The sequence below is a fragment of the Phasianus colchicus genome, chromosome 3, assembly GCF_987193195.1.
Source record: "Phasianus colchicus chromosome 3, bPhaCol1.hap1.1, whole genome shotgun sequence".
In the NCBI taxonomy this organism is placed as follows: domain Eukaryota; kingdom Metazoa; phylum Chordata; class Aves; order Galliformes; family Phasianidae; genus Phasianus; species Phasianus colchicus.
This window is the reverse complement of record NC_143438.1, coordinates 80,704,364-80,722,263: the sequence shown is the minus strand read 5'-3', so window position 1 is coordinate 80,722,263 and position 17,900 is coordinate 80,704,364. Positions and strand designations below refer to the sequence as shown.

The 17,900-nt window shown below is 37.6% G+C and overlaps 1 protein-coding gene across 1 annotated transcript in view; it reads left to right on the top strand.

Annotated features, from left to right (window-relative positions):
* Positions 1 to 17,155, top strand: part of EIF3H (eukaryotic translation initiation factor 3 subunit H) — an 81,056-nt gene extending 63,901 nt beyond the window's left edge. Inside the window, exons 3-8 of the mRNA XM_031591148.1 lie at positions 471 to 638; positions 2,083 to 2,182; positions 3,594 to 3,743; positions 11,392 to 11,512; positions 14,178 to 14,310; positions 16,896 to 17,155. Coding sequence (XP_031447008.1) covers positions 471 to 638; positions 2,083 to 2,182; positions 3,594 to 3,743; positions 11,392 to 11,512; positions 14,178 to 14,310; positions 16,896 to 16,993 — 770 coding nt within the window. The 3' untranslated portion in view covers positions 16,994 to 17,155. The remainder of the gene's footprint in view (positions 1 to 470; positions 639 to 2,082; positions 2,183 to 3,593; positions 3,744 to 11,391; positions 11,513 to 14,177; positions 14,311 to 16,895) is intronic.
* The last annotated feature ends 745 nt before the right edge of the window (positions 17,156 to 17,900 follow it).

The window sequence follows — 17,900 nt, the reverse complement described above, 5'->3', positions numbered from 1 at the left end:
TAAACTGTGAAGAAGACACAAAGTTCTTTCCTATTTTGTATTTACATTAGATGATTTTTGGATCTAAAAGAATATTATTTAATCCCTAGCAGTACCATGATTTAAATCACTATTTATTTCGTTACAAAATGGTAAATTACTGGTTAATGAAACCTGGTATCTGCGATTTTTTATGAATGAGCGAGTAATACGCACTGCAAATGAGACGTAACAGTTTGTTGATCGCTTTAGCAATTAAGTCCAGCTGAAAAAAGAAAGTCTGCTTGCTTAGGCTAGTCTTACTTTCTGAGGAAGCCCTGTATTTTCCTGCAGATAGTCTAGTTAGTGCGGGAGCACACTTCTACGCAGTGAATGAAAAAAAAAACAATGAAAAAAAGTAGTACAATTCAGTCATTGAATATTAAACGCTCTCTAGAAATAGTACAAATTGTGTAAGTTTACTTTCTAAACATAATTTTTATTTAATCCAGTTCAATACCAGATGGAAATGATGCGGAGCCTTCGCCACGTAAACATTGATCATCTTCACGTTGGCTGGTACCAGTCCACATACTATGGCTCTTTTGTCACCCGTGCCCTCCTGGACTCCCAGTTCAGTTACCAGCACGCAATTGAGGAGTCTGTAGTTCTCATTTACGGTTAGTATGAGGTTTCCTTTATTATTCTTTTCCCCTCTTAATATTATTACTACTATTTTTGTATTCTGTCTTTTGCCTGTAAGAGTAGCCTGGCAGGCCTTTTCAAGTAAATACCAACCCTGTGTCTACGGCAGCCTCAGCAGCAGCTAAGTCTAGACAGGGTTTCCTTCTTTCTGTTTATTTTTCTTGCTATCAGAGCCCTGATGTGTACGTTTTGGAATGCTGGAGTAGCTGCTTCATTTTTATTCCTTCATCTCCCCTCCCTCGTCAGAGGGGCTGGTGGAACTCGACCAGATGTCTAACAAACCCCGATTGCTAGCGTGTCTGGCTCTGTACGTGACTGACCAATCATGACACGAATTGCCAAGTTTTTTTATACCTCTGACAGAAGCATACAAAACCTGGACTGTTTCTTAGCACAAAGATTTTTTTCTTTTCTGCCTATTTAATGGTGTTTCCTCAAGCTCTCCAGACCAGATGTTCTGTGCTGTATCAGAACCGTAGGCAATTTAACAGCTTTATAGCCTCCCCCTCCCCAAACACTCACAGTTTGCCATATCTGGCAGACTTGCATATAGTTTCCAGCTGAGAAGTAAATGTAACGTCCTGAGTATCTGTCAGAAAAAATACTAATGAATACGATCAATCTTATGAGCTGCCCCAAAATTGTTTCAGTATGTTAACAATTGGATTACAGTAAAGAACAAGTTGTTAAAGTATACTTATATTGGCTGGAAACATTGCATCATCAGACCTTGATGAATTTTCCACTTGTTTCAGTCTATTTTGGTTTTTATTTTATCACCGATTGCTAAAAGTTTTACTGCGTTAAGTTTCAGACAACATGAATGTTAACACAGCTTTTATTCTAATGTTGGCATGATTCAGCCATTATCATGCAGTAAGTGTTAAGCTTCTTTGTCCTAGGAATGTAACAGTTTGTTTAGAAAATTTCCCCCTTCATTCAGTATAGTGTGTCACAGCAAAATTAAGCATTTTATATGCCAGTTACACTGTTGTGCACCGAGCAGCAGGGCAACTTGATCTGAATTAGCTTATTGCTACTCAGAAATACTATTTTTGTATAAAATGCTGTTTAACGAATATTTTGATTTACTGCATAATGACTAGAGGGGAAAATATTTATTTAAATGAGGTCGCTGTTACATAAGTTATGCGGATAGTTCACATTAAGGAATAGAAAATGTGAATTAGACCTTTAATGGGAAAATAATGTTATGGGTAGGAGGGTTCTCTATCCCCACTGTGTTCTCCAAGTTATGTTTATTAATCAACCTCATTGTATATAGTTGTATTTTACATTTCAATATGTGTTGATTGTCTTATTTTTCTAAGATGACTATTAATTTTTTTGCTTCCTGTTCATAAATTAAAAAGTAAGCTGGAGTTTGTATTAATATTCTTCCTTTGTTTTTGATTATAGATCCCATTAAGACTGCCCAAGGGTCTTTGTCACTGAAGGCGTATCGGTTGACTCCCAAACTGATGGAAGTTTGCAAAGAAAAAGACTTCTCTCCAGAAGCGTAAGTAATTGAGAAGAATGATTTCTCATGATCTACCTGGATTATTTGGGTGCAGGGAGGTACATGGGATGATGAAATACAGTATTTTTAAAATCTCACATAACAGCATGTGCTGGGAAACTGGATGTGTTCTGCGTGGTGATAGATGTGTACTGATACAGTCATGGAGAAGGAATGGAAGTCTGTCATTGGGCATTTAAATGGGGGCAGGGGTGGGGGGACTTGGACTGATTTTGGAGGTGGACAGGCTGGCTGTAAGGAATATGGCAAAGGCAGCTGTGTCTGGGAATAGAGTCAAAAAATGTATTAAAAAAAATTAAAAGGAAAAAAGAAAAGAAAGGGAGGAAGCACAGAAAGAAGGGGAAATAGAAATAGCTGGTCTGTCTTCAAGCTGTTTTTTTCAGAAGGAAAATTGAACAGGTATTTTACAATAGCTGATCTTCTGTGTTTATTTCAAATTAACTCCCCCATGTGGTCACAATCTTCTCGAGTAAAAGTAAGGTAATTAACTGTTTCAAAAGAATAGTTGCTTGTAGTAGATGTAGGCCTGAATTTTCTCCTTATTCCCCAAACAGCTTGGTGTTCAACAGCAAAAGCACAAGCACTTGTTAAACTTTATTCATTGAGGAGAAACTAAGTAACTTCATTGCTCTGTGTCTAAAGATAACATTTGCATAATGAACAAACAAATCTGGTCCTCAGTCAAAAAAAAAAAAAAAAAAAAAAGCAAATGTTCCATACACATACAAAGAAGTTAAGGATATATTTACTTAGAAACATATATCATGCTTTTATTTCCAGATTTTATGAAAGGTGTTAGTATCTACTTATTTTAAAACATGAACAGTAGTTGTTATATTTTTTAAAAGTGCACTATAAACTTGTATTTTAATATCCACCATAGAATTTAATTGTTCTGAAACATGGTGTTTTGTCAATCTTAATTTTCATCAATAAAATTCTTAATTATTTAGCTATTGGGGAAATAGTTTATTGTTGTAATAGTTATGGCTTTAAAGCTGTTTTGATGTTATACGGTAACTGTTCACTTCTATTTAAGAAAATCTGGTGGCAGGGAAGGTAGTGAAGTATTTTGGAAGGGGCAGAGTTAATCCTGTCAGTGCAGTCTTTTGCTGGAGGCTTTTTCATGTAAGTAATGTATTAGCGAGCAAAGCAGCTGCTTGACTTCTGAGAGTTTTTGTAAAGCAGCTTTTCCTACTGTTTGTAAATGTGAGGTTTTGCCATGCAAACGCTCTCTAACAGACAGACCTGACTTTTGCTTGCAGATGGAGCTCTGGAAATGGGAAGTTTTAACAAAATTGCCTATTTAATGTAGCTGGAGCAACAGTTTAACAAAATGAACAATAGAGGTACTGGTTATTTTAATAAATATTTTTAACTTGTTTCACAGTTTGAAAAAAGCAAATATTGCTTACGAAAACATGTTTGAAGAAGTGCCCATTGTAATTAAGAATTCATACCTGATCAATGTGATGTTGTGGGAACTGGAAAAGAAATCTGCAGTAGCCGATAGACATGAATTGCTCAGTCTGGCTAGCAGGTAAGTACTTGTTACAATAATGGATGTATTTTTATTCGCTTTCCCAAGCCACAGTTTAACACCTTGGGTGAAATCCCAGTCTCATTACAGCCCATGGAAGCTTTGCCTTGACTCTAATGGGGTTAAGACTTTACCTTCATATGTTTTTTGCTGAAGGAAAATCTGCGTGGTAAAACGATAGCATTAATTCTAGGACTAAAATCAGCCCGTAATCTGTATTTACCTGTACTGCTTGAACTGTGTATCCCTTTCAGTAATGCATATTTTCTTCACTTCAGAAAAATATCAGTATTCAGAAAAATTAAGGCAAATAATTCAGTTAGGTAATCCTTAAGTGATGCTGTTAATAATTTTAATAAAAAATAAATCATATTTGTCTTACTTTAGTTGCAGGATTCATTAAAAAAATTGTCTGAGAAACTGGAAAAAAAGCTCGGACTGATGTTGGTGAGAGCCAGCATTAATGATGTCGGTAATTATTTAAATAGCTTTTTGTTCTTGTGGCTCTTGGCCCCAAAAGTATATTTAAGATACAAAAGAGGCATCACCTAGAGCAGAAATTGGATGGTAGTTAAATCCTACCTGACACAGTGTAGTTAATTTGGTTATTATTGGGCTGATTGAAAAAACCAGATGCAGAAAAGGATGCAATGTCTTGTTGCGTAGAAATGGGATATATTCACTAATAGATTTTTGGAGTGGAACACTCTTTTTACCTTGATGTATTATCTGCCAACATTGTGATCTCCACTGTTGACCCTGCCAGCCAAATTAGGTCCTTTTCTTCCCCTCACCATGTAAAGCTATTTAAGATTCCATGTTGCTAGTGGTCCATATGTTGCTGGAGTTAGCAGTAGTCTTCAACTCCATTTCAGTCTGTTTTCTTTTCCAGAGCTTATGTTCACATAATGAGAGATCTGATGCTTTTAGAGAAATTGGGCAAGAGAGATTGGATCTAAGGCTGAACTGTGCTTGGGAGCTTACAGATGTCACAAGGGAATATTTAGTCAATAATTTGTCCAGTTCAGTTGCTGCGTCTGAAATTAATCAATAGGTAAAGAATTGTTGCTGCGAAGTGCAGGCTACTCAGTTTCCAGGCTTCCTGTCAGTGTTTTTTGCATTGTCAAAGCTTTTGCCATGAGGAATGGGCAGGTACTGGATGTGAGAGATGAGCAATTCCTCACGAGCTTTGCCACTTGACCATGAAAAGGAGAACTGTGATGAGGACGCGGGGAGGTGTGCAGGTGACTTGATAGTGTTGTCCTTTATTGCTTCTGGGACTTTCCTCCTGTTAAAAAAGACTACTAAGCAACCTGGATCCTTACTCAGGCTGCTGCTAGTCACACAGTGCAGTTCTGGAAATGGAAATGAGTCTGAACAGATTGCAAAACACAGGTGAAGTTTTTCACTGATTTGTCTTCTTTTGGTAGTGACAGTGCTGTACTGCAGCTTGACTGAAGCTAAAAGACAGACATTTGCAAGTTAGTTTTCTTATTGGAATGGCAGTGTTGGGGTTGTAGCCTAGTGCAAGACAGGCTTTTGTGGAAGTCCTTTCATCAGAGAAGTGAAGGAGAAAACAGAAGCTCTCCATTTGTGCTTAGGAATCCTTTGCAACAGGAGAAAGAAGGAGAGCTTTTTTTCTTTCAGAATCAAAGTGTATTTTCAATAGGTGTTTTCTTAGAGCAGTATAGCACTGTTCTTGACAATGACACAGATGGAAATGGATTCTTGATAAACCCGGTTAAAAGTGACTTTTCAATTAAATGTGTTTCTTTGAACTTCCATAGTTACTGTCCTTTATGCTGGCAGCAATTTCTTCAGCTTATCGAAGACTACTGCTTCCCAGTAACGGGGAATTAATTCAGCAGATTCATCAGTTTTCAGCTTTATGTCTCCTGAACTGACTTTCCTGGCAGCGTTTTTGAAGCTCACCTGGTCTGTTGGAGGAGTTTAATATGCTTTGTTTGATTTGAAGCAGACAAAATCTTGTAAATTATCCCAGTGAGTTTATTTGAAGATTATTGTAAATGCATTTTTTTTTTTTTAATTCTTTAGAGCTGCTTTTAGTTACATGGCAGGTTACATTCAGTGACATTTTACATTGGTGTGACTGTACTGGCAAATTAGGAACACTTTAATGTTCATTTATTCTAAGTAGGGTGACTTACATTGCTTGCTTAAATATTTAACTTGTTTTAACTTGAATTCAGTTACCAAGATTTCTGTCAAAGAACATATTACCTGAAGTAGGGGAGTTCAGATTACCACTATTCTGGAGTTTTATTTTCATTTTGTATTTCCTTATTTTTTTCCTTGGATAGGCTGAAAAATCAATATATCAATGTTTTATTTTTAAGTTTTCAGGTGTCTTCCTCATTGAACAGCTGCTGCTGTAGATTTAGTTGGCAATAGCTTTAAGGCTACTTTATTTTAGGTAGAGTGAGGGGTGGGTTTTTTTTGTTGTTTGTTTTGGGGGTTTTTTGGCTTTTTTTTTTTTTACTCCTGTCCTTTGGGAGCATCCCTGAACCTTTTTTAATCTTTTGAAGCAATGGTTTTGGCAATGAAATTATTTACCCTTGGTTCTTCTCATCTGGAGTGTTTGTTTCATCAAGATTCTCACGTGTTCAGCCACCCACCTTGTCTGAGTTTGAAGCTGTACCTATTTGAGGTACTTTGAATGCACCTTAATATCTTTTTTCCTTTTGAAGTAAATTTGTGATAATTGTATGAAGTAGTTTACTTTTTGGGCATAAATCTGTGTTTCTCTTGTGAATTGTGAGTTAACTGGAATAATCTCAGGAAAGAAGTTAAAGGCGGAATAGCGCCTTTAACACAGCTAGCAAGTAATAGCAAGTAAAGGCCTTTTGCTCAAACTGCTATCCTCCTGCTACCCTTAAGGACCAAAATGTCTTGTGAAGACCTTGGAATACTGCCAATCTTTTGATAGAAACTCAGGAATTAAAATCTTGTCAGATAATGTTCCAGATCTTCAGAGAAATAATTACAACCAACTTTCCCATTCTCATCCATCTCTTCCCTATTCCATTGATGATCTAGTTTAAATTAAAATAAGCTTTTTTGTGGTCTAGCTTCATAATAGGGTTGTTCTATAATATCTCAATTTGTCTCAAGCAATTTTTCTAATAGTGTGCGTCAGTAGAAGCAAACATGTGCTGAACATTTACTGCAGTAACATCTACTTGGCAGAAAGATTTTTCAAACATCAGATGCGATATTTTTACAAAAGTGACATAAGGAGGGTTACTTTGGCATTCAAAAATAATGTTAACCTTTGTTCGTTGTACTGCTTGTTCAGAAATCTGTATGTTTAACGGATTATTAAGATAATTATGAAAATCTCTAATTTGCAGATGGGGGAAGCTGACACACAGAGGGTAAATGTGTTGCCCAAAGGCACACATCAAAGTCAAAATAGAAAATGGAATGGAGCTCTGAGACTCCTGACTTACATATCTCACTCAAACAAAATCCTCTTAAAAAGAGCACAGGTTATATTCAGGCTGAAATGTGGAGATGTAAACAAGTTCTTCTGCTAAGCGGTGGGAACGTTCCTTAGAAATATTTAATCAAAAAGATGTACTTCGCCCAGCAGTACCTCTCTAATCCACACAATGCTGTTACCCTCAGGAGGAGAATGCTCTGCAGAGTGGCACCTTTTCCCATAAAGCAGTGATGGAGAGGGGCCTCAGCACAGCTGATGAAATTGGAAAACCAGAGCAGTAGATAGAGCTCTTCTTGTGTTTGCCCTTGCTGTTCCCTGTTCTCATTTTCTTTAGACAAGATGCAAATAAACAGATGTACTTTATTTTATGGTAATTTCGGAAGGCCTTTTATTTTTTTTTTTATTCCTGCAGCTTCTGTGTTGCCATCCTCCAACATGAAGTGCATGGCAACTCAGATCTCAGAGGCTCTGCTCCCTTTTGCAGCATGGGTAGCTGAGCTTCTCTGAAAGTGCAAACTGTGAGGCCTTACCAGTCATGTGTAGAGAGAGAGAAAACTAATGCCTGGGACATGGGAAGCTGAGAATGATGGGGATTGTGCTTCTTTTTGAAGCTTTGGTGCCTAACTTGAGGATGCGTTGTGGGTGTTTCAGACCTTTAGTGAGTACGTGTGGAGTTCTTTCCTGGTTAAAATGCTGAGGAAAATGTGGGCTTCATGTGTAGCTCCGTGCTATGAATCCTACAGAAGTGGAGCCAGTTGAGGTTCCAGCCCCCAGCTGTTTGCATCATTCCTCCCTTCTATCCCCATTTCATCTCTACATCCCTCCCGCCCTCAAAGATTTTTTTTATTCCCTCATCTGTTTTGGAGTACGGCTGTACAAATAGCTTTGTGGAATAGACTGGTGGAAAAAGTCAGGCTCCCACTCTTCTTCCCTTCCAGCCCTTCCTTCAGTCTCTCTCTCTCTCTTTCTCCCCCTCTGTTTAAAGAAACCCCAACAGAGGGTGTTTTTGCATTTACAGTAGAGTGTTTCACTGGAACGGTTTAAAGTGTGCCCACGCAAACAGCTGAATCCATACAGCTGAGAGTGCCGTAATCCTTGGGCAGAGGGAGAGGCAGGAAGATGCTGATGCTGGAACCTTTTAAACCAGCTTTGCTGGCAACAGCAAACCATACCTTTGCTCTTCTAAAATATATCCACAACAGGAGGCTCTGGTGGTATGAGCATTCCCTCATGAAGAGGGAAGCTTGCATTCAGGTCCTTTAGCCAGATCTGCATCCTAATCATAAAATCATAGAATGGTTTGGGTTGGAAGGGACCTGCAGATCATGTAGTCTCAACCCCCCTGCTACAGGCAGGGACACCTTGCACTAGACCAGGTTGCTCAACAGGATACACTCATGCAGTGAATGATAAATGGATGCAATCTGATCTATAGGTAATGCTTTGTTCTTCCATGGAAGCTAGACCATAACACTGCCAAAGGCAAGGCTCGTCAGCCAGAATAACCAAGTCACCTATGAGTTAGAGCTGTCCACTCACAGCTTTCCATTTCTCACTCTCAGAATTATTTTAACTTCATTTGATAAAACGAATTGGGAGTAATACTTGTGCCAACTGTTTGAGTATGTATCTTCCCTTTTTGGTGAAAAATAATGGGGGGAATGGGGAATCAATTATAAGGCTGTTACAGAAGAAGTGCACAACACTAACATGTATACAGTCACCTGTGTGGACTTTTTGATGCTTAGTATGATGACAATCCTACAGCTAGGGTATTTCTAATAATTTTCTCTCCACTGATACCTGAGGTAGAGAGATCTCCTAGTGCTATCTCAACACATCTGTTGAAAATGCTATTTCTGTATTGCTTGTGCTCACAGAACAATTTGTTGGGTGCTGAACTCCATGTTGTCTCCATTTCACTATCACAGAGACTTTTAGGAGAATGCGTCTTTACAGATATGTGAGCAGCAATTACTTGCACTTTTTTCTTTTATTATTGCATTAAAGTGTACTGGGCATTTAGGTACCATGTAATGTAAGTTTTGATATCATCTATGGGAGTACAGAAGGTAAGGAGATACCTAAAAGAGCTTTTGGCTGAGTAAGTGTATGGTGAGTTTTATGGGCTGGAACAATACAATTTAACCTTCTAAATCTCACTCACATAAACTTCTGCTGAATAAAACTTACTTAAACGTTGCATATAGAGTTTTATAAATTGTTTCCTATTGGCCTTCATATATTCTTAAAGAGATAATGGAGCAAAAGAGAGTATCAGGCACATGAGACATAAGGAAAAAGCAGGTCCTGTATTTGGAGCATACTTATCACTTCATGTCTCAGTTCACATCTGTTTAAGTTATCTGTTTTTAGATTTTTGTTTCCTTGGCAATGAGAGCAAACGTTATATTACTGCAGTGTCTTAACAATAACTCCCTGTTTCAATATTCTGCTATACTAAGCTGCTCCTAGAGAGATTCACATAAAATCATTCTTGTAACCAGCTATATTTCATATGGACGCTATCTGTAAAATAATTATGTATTCCTGGTGGCTGCATACCCTGTAAGACCATTAGTGTTCTGATAATATCCAGTTCTTACACTAACTCAGTGTAATATAAACTCTGCAGAAAATGAAAACATGTACACCCATGGCCATGGCAATATTCCACAGTTCTGAATATGATAATGCTTGAAATGCTCGACTGAAAGAAAGAAAGAACCCCTCCAAGGAGTTTAAAAATAATTATTACTGTGGCACCTTTCTTTCTGCTATGTAGCTGAAGTCTTCCTCACCATTTGCCCTTGTAGGCAACTGAAGTTTAAAACTATGGCTTTAAATAAACTGTGCTCAGAAATTACCAATCCAGCCTTTTGTTGGGTAAGCAGGCAGCTCAGCTGGTGAAATAGCTGTACTGATGCTTGTGGATGAGGGCGAGTGTCTTTAGCTACGTTCTCAGCAGGTATCCTCTAGTGCCTCTTACAAGCATCTGTCTACAGTTCTGAATTCAGTGGGCTCAGTATTAGGTGTCTTGTTCCCTTTTCACATTGTGTTGCTATTTCCTACTGGCTCTTCCAGTTAGTTTCCCCAATCCATAGGATTTAGGATGGTGTGAATGCATTGTAAAAAGCAGTAGGAATCTCAGATAATGTGGAGAAACGGTGACTGAGGGATATGATTCTGACTGCACCAAACTGCTTTTAGTTGAAAGAAACTTCATGAATATTAGTGGATTTCAGTTGAAGAGGAGAAGAATGAAGTTTAGCTGCTTAGTCCTTGGTCTTCAGCCAGGTTGTACTGGGTGTGGCTTAAATTTGGAGCCAGAAACCTAGCTTCTGATCAAAGAGATCAATACACAGCAGTGAATACCCTTCTTTTACTGCACTACCCTGTAAACACAATCTAGGATGAATACCGTTTCCATGGGCACCAGTCTTCAAAGTTCCAAAACTTAAACTTGGAAACTATACCTTAAGTTCCTGCTAAATACTGAACCAATTGCTAAAAACGGTTGCAATAAAAGTTGTTTAACAGACTGCATTTGTCTGGCCAAGGCTGTAGATCGCATAACTGGAACTGGACGCACCCAGCCTAGCTGCTTCCATGTTGCCTATGATATGGAATGTGGAATTGGCTGGGCTGGATGCGATACTGCCTCTCAACAGCTAAAATCAAGTGATGTCTGCTGAACCTTCCAGGCATGGTTTGATAGTCTAGTTAATGAGAGAGACCTCTGAAGAGTATTTAACAAGGCCCACTGAGCATTAGAAGTACTGAAAAAAAGCCAGAAATAGCTTGAAACCAAACTGAACACATCTTCTAGAATGTTTTTCAAGGTTGTGTGTCACCACAAAGGCATCAGACTTTCTCTTTTAAACATTTGACCTGAATCCATAAATCTTGTTAAGCAGAAGGTTTTCATAACTAGGAAGTTCTTTGCAAAGACCAAAACATTTAAATATCATATTTGTAATGTGGCAAGACACTGTAGGAGGAGAAGCCAGGTAAAATATCTTCAAACACATGCATGAGCAAAAATAACCGGGAACTGAATAAATAAATACATGTGCAAAGTCTGCCATTAGTGCAGAAAAGTTTGTCAAATAACTTGAATTTTCAAGTTCTATTTTTTGTTTCTTAAATAAATTCAGTTTTTCAGGAATGTTTTTTGTATTTCAGTAATCATCTAGGGAAGAGTCTGCAGCTGCTGATGGACAGAGTGGATGAGATGAGCCAAGACATTGTGAAATACAATACCTACCTGAGGAATGTAAGCAAGCAGCAGCAGCAAAAGCACCAGGTTGGTAACAGGGAAAACCTGAATGAGAAGAGTTTCTCCATGAAATACGGTTTTGGGGAGTGTTATCTAAGACAAATGGTTTTGGATTTGGGTCTGGATCTAAGCAAGATAAAATTTTTACAGAAACATATCCGTTAAGTAAGGTCATAAAACGTTACAGCTAGTGGAGAATCATCAAATGAATTCAGCTCTGCTGGCACATAATGGGGATTTGTCTGTCTTTGCTATTTTATGTGTTTGTTAGTGATCTGTGATAAAAGCAAAGTCACTTGATAGATATACTGTGGACATAAGGATTAGAGGATTAGTAAATGAGATGAAAGAGCAGTACAGTGAAGTACAAGTGAAGTATTCTGAAGCAAACTGTGTTTTAATACCGTTGTATATAGTCCTCCAAAGAAGCAGTCCATACTGAAAAGACAGCAGAGTGCCCTCATCAGAAATGACATTTCGGTCATGTTTCATGTCAGCAGATAGTGATGCTGGTCAGGTGGTGCTGGCTTTTAATTCCTAATGCCAAAAAAAGCTGCTTAAAATCCAGAAGGCTCTGGTTTGGGAATCCTGAGTAGGAAGACCAGCTGTAGGTACTGCTGCTTGAACAGAGGGGTTAGACCAGATGACCTCAAGACCTCTTCCAGCTTTCAACCATGCTGTGATTTCTGAGACAGTTGCTTTACCAAATGCAGCAGCAGCAACTAATGCAGTACCATGTCTAATTAGAGAAGAATGCTGGTAAATTGGAAAAAAGCTCTATGGGAATGATTTAAAAGCCTTGAAAGCAGATATTCACGAATACAATTCACTTCATGTGATAAATTCATGTGTAAAATTAAGGAATGACCTGCTTACTCAAGAAGTACCTGCAAGAAAAATAAATTTGAGCTCTTTAATTTAGCAGACAGAGATATAACAAGATTTAATATTGGCCAGTTGAAATTGGACCAGACTGGTTTACAGATAAAATATTGCAGCTATTGCTACACAAAATAGCTAGTTATTAAAAAGGGTATCCATGTTTCACGTAAAATGCTTTATCACTGACTATTTTCAATCAGAATTGGCTTTTTTTTTTCTTTTTTTTTTTTTTTTTCCCCCACTTAAATATAGCTTGCATAGGGATTGCTTTAAGGAAGCAGTATGTGATCAGGGGGCCTCTTCTGGCTTTGCAATTCCTGAGGACATAGACTCTTCCTGCATGTTATCTTCAGAAGAATTATTTTCCTTTGCTGCCTAATTTGAATAGAAAGATGGCACACACTTCAAAGGTTTTGTGGATAACGAGGGGATCTATTTATTTGGAAAAGCAGAACAAAGTAGGTTCCATGGTGTCTCACTTCATTTCTTTAGTAACTATGACTGCTTTAGTAGTGGCTCATTGTGACATAGTTAGTGGTCTTAACTTCATTTTTAAAATGGAGTGATTATGATTAAGAGCAAGCCGTTTCAATAGAGAATAATAGGCAGACTGCTGAGAAGTGAATGGGGTAATGCAAAGAAAGAAGAAACTACATGAAATTCACATACAAATATGGGCATTTAATATTTTATTTTTAACAATGTCCAAAGAGATGCATTTGTCACTAGTGCTGGAAAAAAAATTACTTCATTTCAGTATGCCACCAAGTATGAACTGTTCTCTTGTGAACAGATATGTTTAAGTGAGAGAATATACTCTGTACAATTTGGCTTGTTTATTTTAAAGTTTTTTTGTGTGTTGAATATGAGGACTTTGGTGGACAAAGCTTACAATGTTTACTCCTGGCTCTGACACCTGGTACAAAATCTCACATGTATTTTTGAATGCATGTAGTTCTGTGAGAACAAATGTTTATCCAACAGATGAAAAAATGATCAGCCTTAATTTTTATGAAGTTTTAATAATCTACATGGAAAAGAGAAGTACTGAAAACAAATGTCAATATATTTTAGTAGCAGATTAATTTTTACAGACTGCTGCTTCAGGTATCATTGGGTAACCTACAAAGAAACGACATCCATGTGGCAGAATATATGAATAACCTGAATGGAGAAATGAGCCGTTACACTTTGTTTCAGTTACCACTTTGTGATGGTTTGAGTTAATACCTTTTGGCTTAAAAATACCTTGTTTAATCAAGTTCTCTTTCCCTTTCACGTTAATGTTGTTTAGACCTGTTACTTACATGCAATTGGGTATTACTGTCTTATACTTGTATAACTATTTGAGGCAATGGCTTCTCATATACCTTCATATTCTAACCTTGTTTTCCATTTTTGCTTGGAGAAATGGAAGCTTTTATCTAGCATGCTGTAATGTTTTCATCAGATCCAGTATTTAACTCTGAAAAAAATCATAAAAGTGATCCCTACCACTTCAGTACCGCATGATTTCCTAATGCCTCACTTCTTTCAGGTGCCAGCTTAAAGGAAGAAAATGATAACGCTTGTTGCCAGTGAATTGAATGCAACATTTGGGCTTATCTTTTAGAGCTCGCGCTACTTTTTCACTTGGTCATTTTGTTTCTTATATAAGGGGGTATTTGAAATTCCCTTGATTCTTTACTCTGTATGGTTAAGAAGGGTTTTGAAAACGTACTTGCTAGTTAAGCAAAGAGCATCTGAAAATAAAAACTTAACAGGACTTCCAAAGCACTGCTGCATTCTTTTTCTGTTGCTTTTTTTTCAGTACCAGCAGAGACGTCAGCAAGAAAATTTACAGCGTCAAAGCCGAGGAGAAGCCCCTCTGCCTGAAGAAGATATCAATAAACTTTTTAAACCACCACAGCCCCCTGCCAGAATGGAATCACTCCTTATTGCAGGTAATGTTCCAGCAATCTTTCTGACTCATCTTTTCACGTATGAATGTTATCCTGGGAAAAACTGCAGTTGTTACCCTAGAAAGCATCTTAATTTTTTGTTATCTTTGTCACTATGGTGTTATGTTTTGGTGTTGGTAGCGTTGTAAATACCGCTCTTCATTTGGTCAAAGGCGCTGATTGGGAGCAAACTGCCCTTGTGTCTGAAGCATTCCAAAAGAAGTGGCTAAGATAAACAACTTCATTGCTAGTAGGCAGTCCATGCCTCTGTTAGAAAGTGAACTTCCACACGTGGAACAATTCTAAACCATGTAGGGAAGTAACTGATGCATGTTACGGATACCAGCATAAACATACATGTTTTTATGAAATCAGACCACTGTGTTTAACCAAAATGTCTGCATTTAGCTGGTATAAAATCAGATTGGTGTGTTTAACTAAAATGGCTGCATTTAGCTAGCATAAAATCAGGCCTTTGTGTTTAACCAAAATGGCTGTGTATAGCTTCATACTTGATGTATGGAGATTTTCTCGGTTTATTTCTTACTCGGCCATCATAGCTAGCCTGTGTCTGACCATCTGTGTTTCATGGGTTGCTGGAAAAGGGCAGGAGCAACAACGAGAGCCTCTTCCTGGCTCCATTCTGAGAAGCTGAAGTGGGATTTGAAAGGAGAGCTGGAGAAATGCCCTGTGGAGCATGGCTTTTCTGTGCAAATTGGAGTAGCAACTGCTTCAGCCAGTAAGCTGCTCTCTGCACTCATAGCCCAGCTCCTCTCTCAACTCCACATGTTATGGGGTGTACAGCTGAGAGGCAGGAATCAACTGCTTAGGCTGGGAGCTTTTAGTCAGAGCAGAGCATGTGTCTGCCTCATTATCTGCAGCTCTAAGTTACTGTGACCATCCCTAGGTGTTGAAATGACTGTTGCAGAAGCTGAGAATGTTGCTTTTAACTTCACATAGAATTGGGCCCACTTCTTTGATCTTAGTGGCCAGAGTTCTAGGGTAGCTATCTTCCATCTTCCCATACCCAAATGTGAATGAAAATATAAATGGGAACAAAGCACAGGTGTTTCTGGTTGTGTTTCACCCCCAGTCTGTTCAGTTTTCTGGTGTTCTGTAGCGTACAGCCACAGTTTGCTACAAAATTCAGTGCCTGCCCCTTCCCTCCTGAAAGAGCAAAAATAGCTGGGACCTCACAGAGAGCAGAAAACCTAGATGCACTGCTAAGTAATATAAGTTTGGAAAATGTCACAGGAAATCCATTTTCTTTTTTAAACTATGGGAGGCTTTTCAGCTTAGCTATCACCATTGTTCTGTACTTGAAGAAAATTAAACAGAAGTCTTGGCAGTTAGAGTACAGAAAGTGAGTGATTTGACATGAAAAAAAAATAATTAAGTCTTCAATTTTGGAATGTCCAAGAAATTTAAGGTAGTACTGATATTTTTTTTCATACTGCTCCTTTTAAAAGAAATAATGTACTTGATTCATTATTCAATCCAAAGTCTTTCAACAAACAATTGTTTAGATAGTTCTGAATGGTTTTGAACAGTTAATGAATCCTAGTAGCAGTAAAGTATTTAAACACTCAGCTTTAGCATAGCTTAGAATATGCAAAATAAGTGTGCACACGTGTGTTATGATAGTGATAGCTTAATGTGAATCATCTCTTAGGAGAAATTAAAAACTATTAAAGGAGAAACAAAGCTTTCAGCCAAAGCACTCTTCATTTCTTTTTTTACTGCAGTCAAGGGAAGAATTGGAAGCATCTACTTAAATTCAGATGAAGTAAAGTTTGTGGATAAAGAATAAAACTTAGCTCTTTTGTCTCTGAGGCATTTAAAAACTTTTCAAATAGAGCATTAGCGTGAGAGTTTATTGGGCTTCTAAACAGTTTTAATTTTGATTAAACTGGCTTCTTGTTTTGCTATTCCTGGCTAACTAGGGAAATAACTTGAAGCAGTGCTTGTATAAAAGTGTTTTAATGGGCACGTTTGATTTGTATAGCACTGACAAGTCTTCATACCCTGATGACTTTTGAAATAGCTAATAAAGTGAAATATTAGGTGGAAAAAAAAAAAAAAAAAGAGAAATTGTCAAACAGGAGTACCACAGTGTTCAGTGTAAGTGGAAAATATTTGTTGTTATAACATTTTAATAGGGACAGCAGATGCACAGAAGCAGAATTGAAAATCAGCTGTACAGTATTTTTAGAACAACTACATTTTAGAGCAACTAAATTAGTTAAATCATTAGTTAATATGATTAGGCTTCTGATACAGCTACAAGTATTGTTTGTTCTTTTTATTGTCATATGTCTTTTAAGAAATTGTAAATTACACGGTTGTAGGAAAATTATGAGGTTTTGAGCATGCTAGTTTACCTATTCTACTAATTTATTCTTCTTTCCAAACCTATTTGGGAATATTGATGATGTGAATTCCCAAGTATATTGTATTCAACCTGTTTCGGTTGCTTCTCTATGATCCTACATGGTCTGTGATCTTGCTGTTTTTAAAAAATCATATTCTGGGGTGTCTTTTCTGAATTTGCAAATTGATGAGGTTTTAATCTTCTTTTCTATTGACAGGTCAAATTAATACCTACTGTCAGAATATTAAGGAGTTCAATGCACAGAACCTGGGCAAGCTTTTCATGGCTCAAGCTCTCCAAGACTACAACAATTGAAGAAACTTTGCTATAACCTTCAACAGAATGAATTTTACAGTTCAATACTGTTTGTGCTCCTGTTGAAAACTTTGTATACTGGGAAAAGAATGTTGTAAAACAATCAGCTTGGTTTGTGCAGAGCTCTCCAGCTAGAAAAATAAAAGGCAAATTTTAATGATATTTTAGTATTTCCTTATTTGTTGGCCACATTGGACGGGAATTCTCTGTGGTCATTCAGGTTTTCTAAGTGCCTGGCGGTTATTCATGTTTAGTCATAGCAAATAATACAGGTTTTATTTAACTTGGAATCCGAAATAAAAACAAGTTATTACAAACGTTCAGTATGGCTGACTTTACAGAAGAAATTTAAGATTTCCCAGTTTTGGTTGAGAACTTACAACCATAATATGCTAGTACTTGGAACAGTTGTCCACTGTGTTGGACAGTGTGGTGCAGTGGACCTTCCATATTGCAAATATCTCATAGACTTCGCAGTTGGAACATACAAATCAATATTCTGTGGAGGCTGATCCCCACGATGTCATGCTAGGCTGTGTTCCCATTTTCTATTGCCACCACCAGCTAGACTGAAACCCAGTGATCCTGCTGAAATCTTCATGGAAGATGTTGTAGAATTAATTAACCTGTAGGTAGTGTGGTGTGAATGGATGCCATGCCTACACTGTGTTAACTTTACCATCTGCACACGCACTTATTCCTGAACTTGAGCTACTTTACTTTTTAACAAGAACATTAATTTAAGTGTTTAATGCATGGCGATGCACTCATGTTACTGTTTTTTTAAAGAAAAAGAAGAAAAAGTTATTGCGTCTCATGGTGTGATGAGTCCTGAGAGCCTAAAATGGCTGTCAGAATTTGGTTTTACTCTTTTATAATAAATAACATCTTCTAAGTACAAACCTAG